Source organism: Polistes fuscatus, unplaced genomic scaffold (genome assembly GCF_010416935.1).
Source record: "Polistes fuscatus isolate 324 unplaced genomic scaffold, CU_Pfus_HIC Scaffold5, whole genome shotgun sequence".
Lineage (NCBI taxonomy): Eukaryota > Metazoa > Arthropoda > Insecta > Hymenoptera > Vespidae > Polistes > Polistes fuscatus.
In genome coordinates, this window is record NW_025113129.1 from 8,119,898 (window position 1) to 8,140,914 (window position 21,017).

Here is a 21,017-nt window from a genome sequence, read left to right on the forward strand (position 1 = left end):
CAGAACAATAGTTTGTGTGTAGTCGCTTTTCTTATAATACTTACGATAAATCGAGTATTTGCAGAGGAATTGTTATTATTAGTATTAATTTTAGTTATTAGATTATTATTAGTGTTATTATTATGAGTATTATTATTAGATTAGTTATTATAGTATTAATTGTTATTTTAACAAAATTCTTCCACGTTATTATATACCTACAAGCATAACTAACACGTATAAGATATGTGATATAATTGGAATTATAATACGATACAATATTTTGTATACTATTTTATTCTGTTTATGCTTGTTCTAAGCAAATTTTATAAAAAAAAAGACGTTCAACATATATTATACACAAATAGATAATTATTCTAATTGTTTTTAATAATATTCAACATTTGCAAAAGAGAAATGATAGAAACTCGTAAAAAATAAATCGTAAGAAGAAAGAACGTAAAAGCGCGAAAAAATGAAATGTAGGTCAATTCCGACTAGCATAGAACGCAATACTCGAATGCCTTCACAATAGGGTTACCATAAAATCTCCTATCGAAGATCAGTCATCATCCAACAAAGGGGTGGTTGCACCCTCGAGTGGCTTACCGAGTTTCTTTTGGTGGGGAGGAATTGTTCGCGACGCGATGTACACGTGACAACGGTCGTCGTGTTGGCGTCGGCGTCGAAGGGGTTAAACGACAAGACTAGCTACCCCTATGAAAGCTTTCCACATGCACACCGTTAGCGGCCACGTGAGGTGTGTTTCTTGCGCGATCCCCGAAAATGTCGACCCTCGATCACGGTTGAACAAAACTTACGCGCCAAAAGGATCATTCCAAAAAACGTCGAGTGGCCAATGAAAATTCATTCGTTTCAGTGAATGAATTTTATTTTTGAGTGAATTTACTGAAATGAATTTACTATTTTAGAGAATAAGTGAAATAGATTAGGTAGAAAAAGAAAAAGTGGATGAGTTGTTTAATACGTGGAACATGTAAAAACATGTGTTGTTCGTGGACTCTGACATCCTGAATGATATTATTATCAGGTAAAGAATTTTTTTCTTTCTTTTTTTTTTTAATTTTTTTTCTATAAATTATTACTATAAGATTCTTTTAGGCAATTCACAAGATATAAATTTTGTCGCGTAAATTTGATTTACGCGTGCAAATGATTTAGTTGTATTGTATTTGTTACTATATCTGATTGGATTTAAAAAATTACAAATTTTTAATCGATGACTCAAAAAATGTTTTACGATGTTTATTGACTAAATCGTTTGCCATTACTCTCTTAATATTATTTCGACGATTAGAAACATGCTTCGTGGTACATCGACAGGCCGATACGAGGCTACATCCATCACCAGTGAAGATATTTGATCGCCCCACATTTTACGACGCGACGGCTGTTGACTTTTTAATAATAGCATTCAACGCTATCAAATCTTTTGACTCTTTTAGTATTTATTTAAAAAGAAAATGTTCATCTTCATTTTTAAACAATAAAATCTATCTATGATATCTTTTGAAATAAATTTTAATTCGTATTTTTATGCTTTGATCGTTTAAGCAATTGGAAGAAACTCATTGAAGAATCAAACGAAATTAATTTCTTATCTGATAAATCTTTGTTCAACAAGTTTAAAGGAATGTTATAGTCGTGTTTAAAGACATTTACAAACCAGTCACGTTCTCACGTTGATTAATAATACATAGTTATTCTAGTTGTAGAAGATCCAACTAAAACGTACATTATATGTATAACTAATGAATATTTATGTATCGACTCAAACCGCTATGTATAATAGTATGTAAACCATCTTCGGTGCGTAGTAAAAAAATGGAAACTAGAATCGATCGGAGTCTACTGGACACTGACCGGTAAAAGTCCATTGAAGTATTTTATTATACACGTTATTCGATCTAAACTTCCGGTTGAAAGTCAGCAATTTTAATTATATAAAAAAGAAATTATTAAATTTCAATAACAGTCGAAATTAAAATGATTTTTTTAATGTTTCAATTTTACGATTCTATCCTGGTTTCTAATTTCTTTAAAATGAAATTAAATAGTTTTAATTAGTTAAAAAATTAAAAAATAAAACAAATTATCTATCCTTTACGTTATCTTAAATGTAAAATACATACACTTTTTAATATATAAATTGCCATAGAAAAAAAAATACATAGCCGAAACTTTCTACAAAATAATTTATACACTTAAAATGCTCTATATGCCTTATAATGCCCACTGAAGTGTAACTCGATTGTCGTGTTCGATAGGAACGGTCGATGACCCACATCCTAATTTTTTTTCCTTAACGATTGCATATACGCACACCATATTAAATTCACATATATAAGAGACAAAAAGAAATAACTACTTTATCATGGTTCAATAAAAATGCTATATAGTCCCACGTGTAAATCACACGAGGTGTGATATACATAGTATACAGTTTGCTTTAAGAACAGGTGTTTAAGTGACAAGCAATTTTAACGAATAACGTGCAAAGCAAACCGTAAATCGTTGTTTGAATTTATTATAAAACGATTATCATTATTATCGTCGATTATTATGGCAAATAATAATCTATTTATAAAGTAGTTCTTTCGGTACAATGAAAAGAAAAAAAAAGTAATTGCAATAAAAAGTAAAGTAACGATGGTGAATGAAAAACATTAGATACTGACAACTTCGTAGAGATGTATGTAATGATTAGATACGACCTCATTTTACGTTGACAAAATCGATAATCATATTGTTATCAACTAGAATCATTTGTTCTATATGTATAAATCATTTTTTTAAATATATCGAAACGTATATGTTTATTAATTTATATCGATGAAGTTGTTTCAAAAATAATTAGATATTATTAAAATACGAATGAAATTTCTTTACGAAGCTATTGCTTTTCTATTTTCACCTATACCATCGGTAGTTTATTAGCGAGTATCAATTATAGATATTGCGTAAAAGCAGTCATTTGTTCGATCGCTCAACGATCGATATATTTCGTCGAGTGTGTGTGGGTGTTCTTAGAAATTGGAAACTACGATGAGTCGTAAAAAATGTATTCTTTATTTTCATGAGGAATTCATTGAACTAATATTCAATATTTTAATCATCAAGATTAGTCATGGAAAGAAATTAAAAATACTATTTTTTTTTTTGTTTGAAAGGACAGATTTAGAGAAAATTTCGAAAAACTTCGACTTACAATTAGAAAAACGATTAGCAAGTTAAAGGTTTAACAAAAAGTAAAAACCATCAAGGCTTGCCCTATCACGCATCTAAGTAATGAGTGAAGACCACTAACTCATGTAAATAATTAGTGTATTCGATAAAGTGGAACAACGACTATCGGACGGCCGAAAGACTTCGCGAATGTTTCTCGATTCTTCTAATATTTAAAGAACAAACAGGAAGTTCAACGTAACGGGTTATCGATTTTTACTTTGAACCCACTTGTCATCAATTACAAAAGAACTTAGAACATAATATACGTTTACGAATGATTATTTCTATTTGTTGTAATAATGAAATATTCAATAATTTTTATAAATTAATAATTATTTTTGTTTATATCGATGCAATTTTAATTATTTTATTTTACGAAATATATATTTGTATGATTTTTTTTGTAGAATGCCCCTTGCAGGAGCATGGTTTAAAATATGGATTCATTTGGGTTTGATCTTTGGATGGACAATGGGTGCACGACCAAGATTCGATACTTCTACGGATATGGGATTAGTTTTGATTCCAGCAGATGCGGAAGTTGATTCGGTTATATTTCGATTACGAGCTACCGATCAGGATGCAGATTTTCCTCTTATTTTTGAAATAACTGGTAATTATTAACCTACATTTGTCGTAATTGTATAGTAAGATTTTAATCGAATTATCCGAAGAATTATTGAAACAAACAATTCTACCAAACGTATTCTTTTTACCCTTGTATATTTTTCTTATACCCAGTTAAAAAAGTTACTCAAAGTAAAGAAAAATAGTTACACACTAACTCACCGCTTTTGTATTTACCATTGCAGCAACAATTACACCGGTTGTGAGAATCGACAATCTGCCGTGTACGCTCTATAATAAAGTGTGCCAGGCTAATGTAATTCTAACGAAACGTCTAATACCTGGCCGTCTTCATGATTTCGCTGTGAGGGTTAAAGACTCTAAGGGTGATTCGAATTCGATGCAAGCAACTATTTCTGTCACGAATGCGACCACTCAACGCGATAAAATATTCCCGCACATTCCTTCTCTGATAATGGTACCCGAGGTAATACTTAATTGCATTTGCAAATATCGATGGTTTTACATTGAAGTTTAATTGTGTACTTTTCATTATTGTGATCCCTTTATCAAATAATTTTTATTCGATATTTCTTCGTATCTTCCTTATAATTACATTAATTACAAAATTGTAAGTTCATTAGCGATTGATTGACAGTAAATTATTGATTATAAATTTATTGATTATAAATTTTTAAGGATACTAAACCTGGAAAGGAATTAGATTATTTATTAGTTCGAGCAAATCCCTGGAGTGGTAAGCCAGTTTACATCGAATTATGGGTGAGTTTGGTCAACATTTTTATTTCGTATAAATAGTAGCAATAAAAGATGAACATTTTTTTTCTTAACACTTTTTAGCAACCGAAAGAATTGTTTACGATCAGACAACGACAAACACCATCGCAAACTCGAGGAGTTATTACATTAATCGGAGAATTGGATTTCGAAACTCAATCCATGTATACTCTCACAATGTACGCGACGGTGGGTTTACTCATCTTCTTATCTTCGATAGAATTATTTTCAATCTAAGCTATTTCATTGTTTAGGATCCTTACACAGAACCTGGAAAGGATACAAGAAATATCGCTGGTCTGAACGTTGTTATTGTAGTTCAAGATGTTCAGGATGTTCCACCGATTTTTACTTTGGCACCTCCTTTAACGAGACTCAACAATTCTGTACAACCCGTAAGAATTTCAATTATACTATTTCTGTAGTACTTTACTTTATTTAAATTAAATAATTATTGGATATAATTGGCACATATGTAAGCCATTATAATTTTTAAGTAGTATAAACTTCATTAAAATGCAAATTAATCTCTATTTATGTTAAATTCTAAGTTATATTTTATATTAAAAAAATAAAATTCCATCAAAAAAACCTTTTGTGAGTGAATTGTTTATATCACCGATACATAAGAAAAAAATATTTCTATCTTTTTTTAGGGGGATGTAATATTACGAGTTCATGCAGAAGATGGAGATAAGGGCGTTCCTCGAGAAATCGCATACGGTCTCGTGTCAGAGGGCAATCCTTTCACACCGTTTTTTAATATCTCAGAAACGACAGGTGAGTAAATATAAAGACGAGCTCTTTATTTAAAATAAAAAATTCTTTTAAAAGCATGCGAGTAAGAACATACAAGAAAATTTATATATTTTATGCTAACTTAATCGCTGTAATTCTGCATGGAATGACCTAAAATTACCTTCATTATGATTCGTCTTATTTCTATTTCCTATTTTCTACTTGCTATTTGTACTACTTATTTCGACTTCGTGAAAGAAGAAGTCGAGATCTCTTCTTGAGATAGTACGTTTTTACAAAGATTACCATGAGTTAAGATTGATTTGAAAGATAAAGATCCTTCTAACACAAATTCAAATGGTTTTCTTTTTTTTTTTTAAAGCATCTCATAAAACGACTATTATGTAGGAAATAAATTTACGGCTGTAAAAAGTCATTCAGAAGATCGATATTTGCAAAAGAGAAATCTACTTAACGTCTTGGTCACAATTGTTCGGAAAAACCGAATGACGTCTTTAATTTATGTCCAGCACACATTACTGACCTCGTTTCAGCGAAAACCTTTCGACAATGACTAAAGACGGAAATTAATTGTCCGCGAGATCGATGATTTCAATCTATTTTTATTTTTATTTTCTTTTTTTATTTTATTTCTTCACTATCCTCCGTTGTTATCTCTCCGACAATGATTCATCGCTTTTCATGCATGAGACGGAATCGAAAAAAGAAAGGAAAATTACGCGCGTAATTTCTCGGTGATAGATAAAACGGATCGATGTTCGTCGACATCCAGAGTATATTTGCGTTTAAGGTATGAAAACGAAATGTGTTTTCTTATATCGAAGTCTTCAGTAAAATAATACTTTTTTTTTCGTAATAACAAAAAGTGAAGAAAAAATATTTGGAATTAAATATTTAAGTAGAGAATAATTGTCAAATACACCGTAAATAAATTAACGAATAAAGTAGAGTAAATGGGTACATTAATCAAGTTAAGCGTGCGTGTATACTATATAGCTACGAAGTATAGTGATATACTACGACTGTTACTACTATGAATGAATTATCGTCGATATTACAAATTAGTGCTCGAGATTTGTAATTTGCGTGCCATTTTACTTTCTCTTATCATTTTTTAAAAGAAAGGAATATAAAATACGTCAAAAAGGCTTATTTCTTATCCGAGGTCATCGAGGTATTTGAATTTTTCGTCGGATGACCGAATGAGTCATATTCGAGGTAAGAAGGCAAACGAAAAGAAGTGACCACAACGACTCTGGCCAGTTTTACAAGCGAAAGTATCGATCGTACGAAGGGTCACTCTCTGCTTTTCTGACTACGATGCTTATCTTTTCTTGCCAAGGAGCATGCGATATAATACATGTATTTGTATTCTTTATATACATACACGTATATGCATACACACATTGAACGTTAACAATTTCTTGAGTCGATTTTTCCTCTTGTTACAATTGCCGTTGCCGTTATTTTATGTTTAAAGCAACGCGTTTCTGTTTTCTACCCTCTTTACGTGTTTTATTTCGAGTAAGACAGAAATAAGGGACACGCATTAAAACGACAATTACTCTTACTGCGTTACAAATTTTATGTCGAGGGAAAGTAAATTGCAAAGCTGGAAGTTGCATATTAATCACACAAAAATAATACAATTTATATAAAGTTATATTTTCAATTAAAATATTAAAATATTAATTGCAATTGTAATTATTAAATATACTGGTAAATGTGAAAGTGGAATAAGTACAAACATTTATTTTATTATTTATTTGTCATTAGCACTTTTTACATGATAATATAAATCATAATATAAAATATTTTAATTGTTTTAACTTATTTCACTTTCATAATTATTGACATAAATGCGTATAAAATATTAAACAGATAGTTATTACACTATTTTTATTGGGTTCAACTTGTGAAACTTTGAAACAGGTAATATGAATCCTATAGTCATCATTTATAGGAAGAAGTTTTGTACTTTCCAACTATAGTCGTTCCGTTTTATACAACGAATGGAAACTATGATTATGCCAAAATAAACCTGTTCAAAGAACAAAAAATCAGACCATATATGAGCTCAAATATTGATTATCTTGATATTAGCTTTTAATGTTTAGAAAAAGAATAAGAAAATAAGGGAACTCGTTTCATTAATGATGTACTTCCTCTTTTAGGAGAAATCGTTTTAGCTAGACCGTTGGAGGAACTAACACAAATCACTCACGTCGGTGCACCTGTCGTACTCAGCGTCGTCGCGGAAGAAATTAGAAGGACCAGAGAGGAACCACCTGCACAGGCAACAGTCGTTGAAGTTGGACTTTTGCTTGGGGAACCAGGAAATAGTCCGCCCTATTTCGAAAGTGACGCGTTAGTTTTCCAAAAATATAAAAAAAATTATGCGAACGATTTATGTTTCTTATAATTTATCTTTCATCTATGAGAATAAATTAAAAAATATTTTTAAAAATTATTATATTAAGTTGTGATGCTATAAAATAATTTTATTATTTAAATAATTATTTATATTTTATGCCAATATTATAAATATATTCGCAGTTATGTTACGGTGATAGACGAAAACTTAGAACCAGGAACTATAATTATTTTTGGCGATCAATATTCGACGAGAGTGCGGGATGAAGATATCGGTAAAGCTGGTGTATTCGCTCTCAAGTTAGAAAATAATAATGGCACTTTTGAGATTAATCCTACCGTTGCTGAACGTACTGCGAGTTTCACTATTACGGTTCGAGATAATACGTTTATCGATTATGAAACGTACAAGAGCTTGATCTTCAAGGTAAATCTACTTTCAATGTTAGCTATTTATAAAATAATAATTAAGACATTATTTAAATTAAATTTTATTCTAGATTGTCGCTCAAGAAGTTGGCCCAGCAACAAATTTATCTACATCCGTACCAGTGACGATTTATTTAAGAGATATCAATGATAATCCACCGGTTTTCGAACAGGATTCTTACGAAGTGACACTTTCGGAAAATGTAACAGCAGGTACACGTGTTGTGCAGGTAATAAATTGATTGCAGGTAAAAATGAGAAAAAATACAACTTCAATAAAAGTAGAATTTTGTTTTAAAAAGGTACACGCTACCGATAAAGATACAGGAGATTTCGGCAACATACAATACACTCGGATAATCGGACAAGGAAGTGAAGCGTTCACAATGGATCCAGATAGAGGATTGATAACAGTAGCGATGGGATCTTCTTTGGATCGTGAGATTGCATCTAGATTGGAATTATCTATCGAAGCACGAGATGAAAATGGCCAAGGCAATCGTGGTGTTGTTCCTTTAATAGTAAATTTACTCGATGTAAATGATAACGTACCGATATTCGAAAAAAGTATTTACATGTTCTTCTTGAATTCTGATTTGACCAATTTCACATCACCGGCTGTGATCAAGGTACCTGAATATTTATATCATTTAATTTTATTTATTTGTATAAATTTGTACACTATAATAATTAAACAATTGTGTTTATATTATTCAGGCTACAGACGCAGATGCTGAACCACCGAATAACGTGATCAGATACGAAATAATTCACGGAAATTACGAGAATAAATTTTATCTAAATGAAATCACAGGTGAACTGATTTTACGATCACCAATCACAAAAGTTCGAAGAAAGAAACAAAGTGCTACCGAGAAATTAGCTAGCAAATCACGGAAAGAGTTACATCGAGATGATATGAAAGGATCGATGTTAAGAACGATAACCACGACGGCAACTAATCTAAGAATGTCAAAATTATTTAAGAGGAGTCCTTTTAAGAATGAATTATTCAAAAGTATTCGAAGAAAACGAGCTGACGATGATAATGCTCTGTACACGTTAACAGCTAGAGCATACGATCTTGGTAATTTTTAAATGTACATGAATATTTTCATAAGTACTTATAATAAAATAAGAAATATTATTTTTTCTTAAAATATGTTAAATTGTATATTTAATAATTGTCATAGGTGTACCACATTTGTCGAGTTTAACACAAATAAGAATAACGAGTGGTGGGGCAGTAGAGGATCGTATTGTCACGTTCGTTTTACCAGAAGAACATCCAGATCCAATAAAAACTGCAAAAACACTGGCTACGATCACGGGAGCACGAGTAACTGTTCAAGATATTCGTCCTTACGTTGCAACCAACGACACATCTAATATGCCAAGTGATGCTAAAAAGTTAGTTCTTAATAACTATTTTCAATATTTTTAAACAAACATGATAGTTGATCAACATCGTTTTTGATGAATTATTTTAGAAGTATCGTCGTTGCACGTGTAGAAAAAAGTACTTCCTTTGTCGACATAGAAAAAATTCGAGAAACTTTAGCGGCCAATGGAGTTGGGATAATAAATGCTTCAGTTATGATGCCTGATTCTACTGGAAAAACTACCACCACTAATATCACCAATACTGTTACCAACGTGCAAAACGAAGAAGTTATAGTGAGTATACTTATATATAAAAAATTATGTTTAGTATAATATTTATTCTCTTTTAAGATTATTATTTGGATTTAATATTATTAATTTGAATGAATTATTTTTACAAAAATTTATCTTTGTAATTAACTCTTGTATATTTTTATTATTATATTATGATCGATTATAAATTTTAAGTTTCCAAAATTTTAAATACTTCATATTTCCGAGAAATAAGAAGACAGGATTATGTTTCAGACGGTGTACAAAGCAGAGAATAAAATACTTTTCTGGTTGCTGATAATTCTGGGTTTATTGATGCTTCTTGCAATAGCTGCGTTGATTATCTGTTGTATTTGTCCTAGCTGTCCATTTTACATGGCACCTAGAAAACGTCGAGTCCAATCATCGGAAACTTTAATCGTCCGATCGGACGGAAGGCCAAAGAGACATCTTCATCGAAAGCAACCTACGATCGTTCATGGTAACTAAATCGGAAGACATCAATCCGTAGGAGTTCGTGAACTTTTCCAACAAGTTCATTTTGATTTATCTATTAAGACCAAAAATTATAAAATACGAGATAACTATAATTCTATAATGATCGAGTGTGCTTGAATAATTATACTGCCATATATAAATACATAAATAATAAGCAAATACTTTAGAAATACATAAGATTTATATCGATTTAATTCAAATGAAAGTTCCTGTTTATTTAGAAATATTTGACAAGTGTGTGATCAATTGAATTATATATCGTATTTATATCAAATTTGTATTATCACAAATAACGATTGACAATGTGTGTATGACATAACTTTCGATCGATCGAAATAGAAATATTAAACTCATTCAGAAAAAGATCATTTTATATAATGTCAAACCACACACAATCTTTTTAAAATAAAATAGAAAATATTAAGATAAGAAAGAAAGCTTATACCTAAGATTATATGTTTCTAGTAACCAATAACCAGGAAAGGAAACAAGCATGGAGTGCCGATCCAACCCGAAGAAACTGGCAATTTAATCGGCGGAACGTGAAAAATTGTGGCTTGGCTTCGCTACCAGGTGACGTAGCTTATGTTACCACGCATGCGAACGAAGGAAGAATAAACGTGGAGTCCTCGAGAAAGCAACGAGATGATTTGATTTATGATACTACTGGAAGAATCACTGAGCAAGAACGAATGTACGTAGAAGATATTGAGAATATGAAAATGAGAGATTATCATATGGACGATGGTGTAGAATCTTTGGAACAACATGAAATCGAACGTAGTCCTGATCATCCTCGACAGAGTTATAGATATGAACAAGAGCAAGATACGAACGATGAAAGAACGGTCAGAGAGCAACATTTTTATCGTGAAGGTAATGCGGAAATTTTGCGATTAGTAACAAGAGGACAGGTCGAGGATAACGTCATTCAACATCGTGGTACAACAGTAATCGTAGACGGCAAAGATATTATCTTAAAAAGATTTATGGAAGATCAAAAAATGAGACAAGAAGCATCGATTCAAGATCTCGACGGTGCACGAAGTATGGAATCAGCTCAAAGAGTCCGAGAAACTACTCACCAGCAACCTGAGATTATTCTGATACCGCAATCCTTAAACATCGCTCATAACCAGCACGTGGATGAAAGTGGTCCAGGTGTTCAGAGATTACTTATCGATCGTATCGATTACGAGGATACTCCTAAAGAGAAAGTTACTCATATCTCCGACATACAAGCCACCAGACAAGAATCTACAATTGTTGGTGGAGCTTCTGAAAGTACCGAGAGACCAACGATGCCAACCAAAGATAACGCACAACCCATTAATGTTCAATCTTATTCATACCATGACATGGAATTGGCACGGCAAAACGCCTTGCTGACTAGACTTTTATTGGAACGAGAAACTCGTGCAAGTGGACCAGCCATGATGGATTCTACGAGTTATTTGGAGACTCAAAGTTTACCTGGACAGGTAGCTATTGCAACTCAAACCGATAGGACTACAGCTACTCAAACAGAAAGACACGTTCGAAGTAGAAGTGACAATGATGAATCCGAAGACGAGTCGAGGATAAGGAAAAAAATGAAAACTAAAAAGAGATACGAGAGTGATTCGAAAAGGACCAGAACTTTATGGATGAAATCACCGATAGAAGAAGAAAGAAGTCCATGTTTTGATAAACGTTTGAGTATTCTTCGAAAGAAAGTAAAGGAGGTCAAAGATGGAAGAAAGATTTCTATAGAACCTGAAGTTCTCCGTGAAATATCTGACTCTTTGGACGATAACGGAAGTTCCGGCAAAGGAGACGATAAAGAGACGAAAACGTACGAACGATCGACAGAAGAAACCAGTATCAGATATGAAATATTAAACGAAGAGGACAATGGTAGTCCTTCATCTACCGAAATCATCAAAGATAAATTCGACAAGGTTTTCAGTGAAAAAACTCATTATCGTGGACGCGATGATCAAAAAACTAAAATGACCGAATCGACTTCTTCTTCTACCGAACCCAAAGAAACCAGAGAAAAATATTCGGAAAAAGAGGCAACCAGTCCGAAGAAGGAAACAAAAAAGAGTCAAAAAAAAAGTGAAAGTAAACCTACTTTTCGAATATTGGAAAGGGAGATTACATTGTTGACGAAAAAACTCAGTAAACTAGGTGAAAAGAAGACTCAAGAAAGTACAGGAAGTGGAAGTACGATTCAAGAAAAAACTACTACCAGTAGTACGAAAAAAAGTTTGAAAAAGGACGTAGATCAGAAGATGTCTAAAGGGAAAGAAGATTCGAGTAAGCATCGAACAAAGATATCTACAGAACCGACTCCTAGCACTTCGAAAATTGTAGAAAAAGGAACGAATCAAAAAAAAGAAGGAACTGCAACTAAACTCAAACACAAATTAAAGTATCAGCAAGCTCAAGTTACGAGTACTGGAAGCTCCGAAATAGAAGACACTCATGAAAGATCGAGAAAAGAGAGTTCCGAATCGAATAAAGAAAATGTTAAAAATAAGCAACTACCAGCAACTACGTTTCATTCTAAAATCAAAAGACAATCTCACGTTGAGGAAGAGAAAGAAAATGTCATATCAAAGGATCAAGATAGTGAGAAACAAAAGGAACTTTTGAAAGAACGTTCGAAGTTTGATTCGAAGTTTGGAAAATTAGATAAATCGATAAGCCGCTTGCAAAAAGAAAGTTTATCGGAAGAGTTCAGCGCAAGTACTGGTTCGGATCAAATCGAAAATAAAAAGGAGTTTGGTCCTCGTCGAAATTTCGATAAGAGAACGAGTACAAGCTCTTCTGATAATTTTTCCAGACAATCGGGTCAACGAAAATCGAGAAAAATGCGGGTACATCAAACTACAAAAGTTTCCGATATTTCGTTAAAGGATACCCCAGAAAAGGAGGATGCCGACAAACACAAAACGAGTTCGGATGATAAAAATGTTAAAAAGAAATCGAAATTAATTAAAGTACATGTTGATGGAAAGAAGAAAATGACTACGGTTAAGAGTGATTTAGAAAGTACAGAAAACGATGATCGTATGATATCATTGAAAGAAGCTTTGAAAGATTTTGTGGGTTTTGGACGTAACAAACGAGACACGAGCGAGGAGCAAACGTTTACCGATAATTTCGAAGAAATATCTAAGGAAACATCCTTACAGGAAAAAGATAAAATCGAAGAAAGTGTAAAGAGTAAAGTAGAAGAAAAAACACTTGATACTGTAGATCTTGGAGATAAAGATAAAAAGGAAATAAAACAATCTGAAAATGATAAAAACCGAAAAATTGAAATCAAAGATCTTGGAGATAAAGATAAAGAGGAAATAAAACAATCTAAAAATGAAGATCAAGAGATTGAAATCACTGACATTCCTTCCAAGGATATTGAAAAAGATGAAATAACTAAAGTAAACGAAGATAGAAAAATTTTAGAAACACGTGAAGTCGGTAGTAAAAATTATGTCGATAAAAAGAAGACCGTAGAAGAATTTGTCGAAGAATTACAAAAAGAGATCTATATGTCTCGTATATCAGATAAAGAAAAAAACGAGATTGCAAGTACTTCTATATCAGATTCTATAGGAGATAAAGAAAAAAACAAGATTGCAAGTACTTCTAGTGCGTCCCCGATCGATAAGATCTTATCGGAAACTACAATAATTCCGAGTACGTCTATGAATATAATCCATGAAAAAGTATCTTTTCCAGATAACGTTGATAAAATTGATTCCAAGGTTGAAACAGAAGTAACAAAAGAAAAAGATGAAATAACTAAGGAGAAAGATACCAAAGAATTTTTCGAAACTGAAAGAGAGGATGCTTCGCCTGTTAAAGATAGTAAATTAATTCCTATATCTGTAGATACCGAAAAAGATACAAAATCATTCGATCAATCTGCAAAGGAAGATAACGAGGCTACAAAACAATTATTTGAAATTACTAACAATGATTTACAAGTTACGAAGGACAATGGTAAAGTTAAAGAAACTGAAGATAAACCAAGTTCGTCTAAATCTGTGCTGGATAAAGATGAAAAGAAGGACGAGGAAAAAAATACTTTAACTGTAACGAAAGAACTAAGTTCTTTTATAGATACGACAAAAATGATAGAAACGGCTTTAGAAATTACGAGTAAACGCAGTTCACCCCAAGAAAGTGACAAGGATGAAAAGTTTGAATTAAAGGAGACAGCTATTGAAAAAACTGAAAAAGATCATGTACGTACAGACTCTCCTGAAGTTGATAAAATTATAAAAAGTAATGGTAAGAGAGATTCGATTATTGTAAGTGCAGAAGTGTACGCTGAACAAATCGTTGAACAATCTCCGGATAAAAATCAGGATACTGATGAAAGTAAAGAAGTATTAAGTATTGAACAAGAAAAAAATAAGGTCGATATATCTGTCTCTGAGAAAGATAAAAAAAATATTATTGAAGAATATCCGGTTAAAATATCGCCAGTAAAAGACGTTTCTGAGTATCATGAGATGAAAGACACAGAATTTACTCCTTACGAAGATAAACCCATGGAAGAAGTTATTGAACAGAGTATTATAAATGTAGAAAAAAAGGATAGTACTGACAAGTCTCACGTAAAGACAGAAGAAACGACATTAAAAAAGGAGGAAGGAGAAGCAGTTTATAAAAGCGATGAAATTGAAATAAAAAAAGGTGAAAGTGATGAAGAGAAGCAAAAATTAAAGAGGACTTTGATAGAATTAGATCTAAAAGAACATGAGAGTAAACCCACTGATAAAGAAAGCGATAAAGATGTTCATCCAGAAACTTTAAAAGATGAAATAACAGATTTGACATCTCCGAAAGATTTCGAAACTCATGAAAAGGAAGAGTTAGAAAAAGTCCAAATCACAAGTTTACCTTTGACCGAACCCGAAGTTTCAACATTAGCCGACACGAAAGATCGATTAACCAGCCAAGAAGAAAGAATAGAAATAAAAACGGTTGAGGAATTAAAGGACTCTACAGACGAAAAGATTCCGAGTAATTCGATTAGAGTGGAAAAACCATCGAAACCACCATCACCGATCCAAACACAAGAACCATCGGTCGTCCAAGAGAAATCAGAAATAAAAATTGAAACGATGAAAATCGATAAAGAAGAAAAAGAAAGTAGGCCAACCGAGGTTACCAAAACTATGAGAGAATTAAAATTCGACGAGAAAACTCAGTTACGAACAGACGATAAGGATTTTACCGAGAAGGAAACCTTAATCTTGTTGGGGGACAAAGGTGATCAAGGTAGTATAATTAAATTAGAGAAGGAAGAGGATCAAGAAGATAAGGAAGATTCGAGTAAACAAGATAAGTTTGTTGAAAGGCCAGATCAGAGGAGTTTGCAACCAGGAGAGGAATTTGCAAAAGAAGGACTTCAAACAAGGACGGAGGAATACGAAAACGTAAGCCCAACCATTTTTACGAGCATTATCGATACTCTGGAAGATTCTGATGAAAGTGATTCATCCAGTGATATTTCTAGGAAAACAACACTGACCACGAGACCCTACCAAACGCCTCGGCACCGCGCTAAGGATGTTCCTGAAAAAGAAAGCCTTTCAAAGGAAATGACCGAAAATGTATCTGCTGTTGATGACATGAAATTGACGGTCGAAGAGGTAAAAGATGAAAGTAGGGAACTACGAGTGGTCGATGTAACCATGGATGATATAAAAAAACTTTCTAGTGTTTTGCACGAGACAACGGAGCCAAAAAACAGTTTAATTGATAAAGATATCGTTGACGTAGATAAGAAATTGGAAGGAACAGTTTTTATAGAAAAAAGTTCGACCCCGATAGAAGAAACTTTAAGTGTAGGTACTGAAAGTCAAGGAAAGATATCTAGTCCTAAAAAACCGGAAGATATGAAAGATCTGAAGGATATAAAAACAACGAAGATAAAAGATGATTCTAAAACTAAAAAACAGGATAAATTTGACGATAGTAAAGACAAACTTGTTCAAAAATCAGAAAAAGATACAAAAGGAAGGAAACAGTTTTTAGAACGTTCGAGAGTCGCAGCTCGTAAGGACAAAACAGATTCCTTAGAGAAAATAACTGATAATAAAAAAGATTATTTGACGGAAAAAATCTCTCAACAATCTAAACGTCGTTCTCCCAAATCGATCGGAAATCAATCGGAGAAAAAGTTAGAAAACGAAAAAATAAAAGCGACGTTAAAAAAGACAGAAGATCGTGAGAAACAATCGAGATCGACAAAATCGTCAAGCAGTGGTGAAAAATCATCGAGTCCTCCAAAAACGAGTGACATTGACACTGGTAAGACTAGATCGAAATACATGGCTTGGTACACCCAGAAAAGAGAAGAAATGGAAAAGAAAAGAGAAGCTAAGAGAGCCGAGGAACAGGACGAGCAGGATCAATTACCGCGTTGGTTGAGAAGGAGTCTGGCTAATAGAAAATCGATTCCGGATGAGAAAAAAAAATTAGATATTAAGACACCGGAAGTAACACCGAGAACAAGACGTAAAATAAAGCCTTTGGTGAATGTGGAGTCTGAACAATTAAAAGCTATTGTTCGTCAAGGACGAAAATTAAGGAAAGCTGAAGGTGGTCAATACGAAGATCCTCCAATTCAAATTTTTGCCTCGACTCCACCTACGCCAGCACCAACCGAATCAAAATATCCTCGTCATCATCTCTTTCAACATTCCGAGTATAAATACGAAAAAATTCCACCACCATTTTACCTTCATCCTCCACCACCACCTCATCCCTCGCCGCAATTGTCACCGGAACATTACGATCCTCAACGAACGACGGAGTTTGCTAGACCAGAAATGGAACTTGATTCTGGTGCTGGTATATCGATGACAACAGGAACGAGATTAAGACATCAACAACTTCTTGAAAAGAAGAGCGTTTTTGATATTGCTTACAGTGAAGCTGCACCATCCCAATTACGGGCTGACAGTACAACGCCGCCTTCCTAATTGATATGTCAGCTTGAATGTTATAAAACCTGAACAATATGTTGTCATATTAAAAACGTGCAATAAAATATACTTGCGATATCGTGATATAAATGAGATTAAGTGTGCGAAAATAAAATATGTGAAAGAAGTAAAGGAACGAATGTGCGAAATAGATACGAAGAATATTTTCAATTTTCAATTTGAATATTTCGATAATATTAAGTCATTTGGTCGAAGTTATAGAATTAGAAGAAAAAACTTTATTAAAAATCGTGGCCTCCAAATTAAAGGACCAAAAATTTGTGGATATAATATTTCATCTAATATTTCAATATTCTCTCCGTGGCTATTTTTTATTAAAAATTTAATAAATACAATATTTCTATCGTATCGCGCGTGGTGCATCTTCTGTTATCACTACTGCCGTTGAATAATGATACGAATTCATTAATTATTAAGCACATCGCATCGATGAACAAATTTTTTATTACGACTGTTGGCTCATTGTAACGGTGTTTGTATTAATCTTGTAAATACATGTGTATAAAAACTAAAACAAATAGTGTCAACGTTAATCGTCGATCACCTTTTTAATTTATATAAATTACAATTCCATTTTATCCATTGGTATATATTAATTATGAGTATTTTGAAAACAAAAAATAGATTAGTACATTAGAAGCTGAAAATCCTAATCTAAAAATTGATTAACATATAAAAATGTTCCTTCATAAATATAAGCAGACTGGGTTTGTCTAGGTGGCTTTTGTCTTCTTGCTCATTTATTTATAATAAGTATCAATATATAAAAAGTAAGGAGTAAGTATCAATATATAAAAATTAATCACGATTAGATAAACTAAGTACGAAGCAATGCATGTAAGACATTTATTACATGCTTTTCTGGACGAAAACGAGCAAATTAATGCTCGATTTGACCACTACTAACCACGAACAGAACACGTAATAAAAAAGAAAGTGCATTAATTAATTGCACTGTTAATTGAATGAATTTAACCGGTGAGACAAGAAAACCTATCCTGAACTAATATAAAATATACAATTCAATATACAATACAATATACAATTCTCATGAATAACTCCTAGAAAGGAATTACTCATGTGCTCGTCACTAATTTATTGGAATAATTACAACCAGTAACTCGTGCCGATTAGGACCTTTCATCCTCGACATGATAGAGCACTGGAGGGACTTTAAATTTTAACTCACGACATAAGAAGTTCTAAGATGGCTCCAAAACACTCCTACTTCGCAGCAAGTACTGTAGCCTGACGTCGAAGAGTTCCTCGATTTGGTATTGAAGAAAATCCATCCAAGATCCATCGAAGAATTTATTCCATATCTTTGCAATCTGTATCTGTAACATAAAATAGAACGTAACGATAAATTATCTGCAATATAATCCAAAATCATATTAAAATAAAATCGAATAAAATGTAAATAAAAATAGATAATTACAATGCATTCTAATGGGATGCAACTCAGTGGCACCATGGTGATGCATCTCGCGTGAATCTAAAAACGCGGTATAAACGAAAATAAGAAACTATAGATGAGTTTCTTATCGCGAAACCGAAATTTTATTATACGGCGAACAACACTGACTCTAATTCGCGTTCGATTTTAAATTGTTTTATACCCGATCACTGATTCTAAAGCGAATTCAAAGACTGCTTTGCGCGCAGTCAATTGAAAGAAATAAATTTCACACTAAAAAAGTTGTAAACACTGCATTTTTTAAATAAATAAGTAATACTTCTGACTGAAAGTAATATCTAATTTGTAAAAAAAAAAACATTTTTTTAATAAATAAGTAATATTTCTGACTGAAAGTAATATCTAACTTGTAAAAAAGAAAAATTCTTGACGAAATCATTATTATTCTATTTTTATCTATGGTACATATCTAGAGAAATATTTGAATTTATATTTATTATAGAATTTTAAACAATTGAATTTAATTTTTAGTGTGAAAAATGTGTGTGCCTTCTGAAATGCATTTATACATATATTTTAAAAAGTATTCATTTAAAGCATTCAAATAGAACAAATTTGAAAGATTTGTTGTTAAATCCCACGAAGAACACCTGTAACAAAAAGAAAACTACATTAGTCATACAGTCAATATGATACAATAGCCTAACATATTAAATCGTCCAATTCACAGATGCACTTTTCAACTGAGTTCTCTTATTATTTTAATCAAATCTCTAATTACCGTTGTAATGAAATTAAATTTAAACGCGTGATTTTATATTTACATAAAATATATAAAAATAAAGAAATAGAATAAGTACAAATATTAAATGACTACAAATAATAATATCTATTAATTATTGTAAAATACTTTTAAACTACATTGTATAAAAAAGAAAAATTACAAATTTAATAAAATACGATTACAGTGAAAAAATCTTAAAGACGAAACAAGAAAAGAGAAATTACCGTAATATTTACCGAATGTTACTTTACCGAACTTCAAAATTTAATATTACGAAAATTTTAATACTTTTGACTCTAACTAAACACATATGCATCTTTTGACGATATAGACACGACTTTTTGGTGTCTCAAGGAGATGGAATGGTCCATCATCTCCAATTACAACTAGAAATTAATGACGAGCAAAAAAGTAACACAATAAAATATAAGATGTGACTAGAGAGCTATTCTCGAAAAGTTCTAACTTGCTGTTGAACTTTTGAAAATAACTCAATAGTCTATGTAGTTGCCCTCTTCATCCACAATTAAGTGGGGGCCTCTTCGGCATTTGCCTCTTCGTCATTTAGCCTCTTCTTTCTTCATCCTGAAAACTGCAATTGGACATTTTCCACGTACCAGCAAAATAAAACTTCTCATTCTTTTTTTGCAAATAAACTCATATTTTGTTAATATTCAAATTCTCAATTAATAAAAAATTAATTTACATTTTCCGTTAATTATAGTAAAGCTCGTAAACCATCAATGAATTTAGAGTTCATTGACCATGAGCACAATTAATTAAATGTCCAAGCAGATAATTATAGTCGATGACCTAAAACACGTCGCACTTTTCATGTCAAGCAATAAAATGAAATTGAAATAAATAATGCAATAAATGTAAGGCATTTTCTTGCAATATTTTCATTTCATTCATTCCTTACATTGAATTATATATCAAATATTTCTAATTATAAGAGAAAATCGCGATTGTGCGAAGTGTTAGTTACAATACTTAAAACTAAGTATCAAGTTCATCAAAGAATTTGCGAATTTGTTCGACTATATCTCGTTCGAGATAGAATCGAAATAGAAATGAATCTTACAAATCGTTGCAAATCCCTTTGAATCGTGATACATAATGAAGATTACAGAAGAGTCACAAAATAAATCTACAAAGCAAGCATATTAGAATAAATAAAAAAAAATATTTTTGTAACAGTTCTGTATAAGCCAGGCGGCGAAATTTCCACTCCGGAGTGGAAGTAAACCTCGTGCCTTTCCTGGATCCTACCTACTTAAAATTAAAGTTTTCACATTCGCTCAAAGAAGTATGCTACCTGCGTGCCAATTACCCATATTTAAAAAGAGCAAATACACATACGTACCCACCCACACACTCCACGATTCTCTCACATACCACCAGGGTGCAAAAGCCTAAACTAGAGAGCATGCCCCGGGGCATCTCCGACACCCTAGTTCAAACGCGTGTTTTCTAAACTTATGGGAGTACGTAC

At 32.3% G+C, this 21,017-nt stretch overlaps 1 protein-coding gene across 1 annotated transcript; it reads left to right on the forward strand.

Annotated features, from left to right (window-relative positions):
• Positions 1 to 1,002: 1,002 nt before the first annotated feature.
• Positions 1,003 to 17,624, forward strand: LOC122522116. The gene is made up of 16 exons (XM_043642925.1): positions 1,003 to 1,030; positions 3,636 to 3,841; positions 4,041 to 4,282; positions 4,495 to 4,578; positions 4,657 to 4,782; positions 4,848 to 4,988; positions 5,250 to 5,373; positions 7,527 to 7,719; positions 7,909 to 8,152; positions 8,226 to 8,384; positions 8,457 to 8,783; positions 8,872 to 9,241; positions 9,348 to 9,564; positions 9,645 to 9,831; positions 10,066 to 10,291; positions 10,774 to 17,624. Exons 2-16 carry the CDS (start codon positions 3,637 to 3,639, stop codon positions 17,295 to 17,297), a joined length of 9,369 nt encoding a protein of 3,122 aa, XP_043498860.1. The 5' UTR covers positions 1,003 to 1,030; position 3,636; the 3' UTR covers positions 17,298 to 17,624.
• Positions 17,625 to 21,017: the final 3,393 nt, after the last annotated feature.

Bases quoted from the DNA above. Each gene is read 5' to 3' on its own strand.
- LOC122522116 (XM_043642925.1), top strand. From the start codon at position 3,637: ATGCCCCTTGCAGGAGCATGGTTTAAAATATGGATTCATTTGGGTTTG. The intron at 3,842-4,040 runs GTAATTATTAAC...TTACCATTGCAG, and splicing joins TCTTATTTTTGAAATAACTG to CAACAATTACACCGGTTGTG. The intron at 8,385-8,456 runs GTAATAAATTGA...TGTTTTAAAAAG, and splicing joins CAGGTACACGTGTTGTGCAG to GTACACGCTACCGATAAAGA.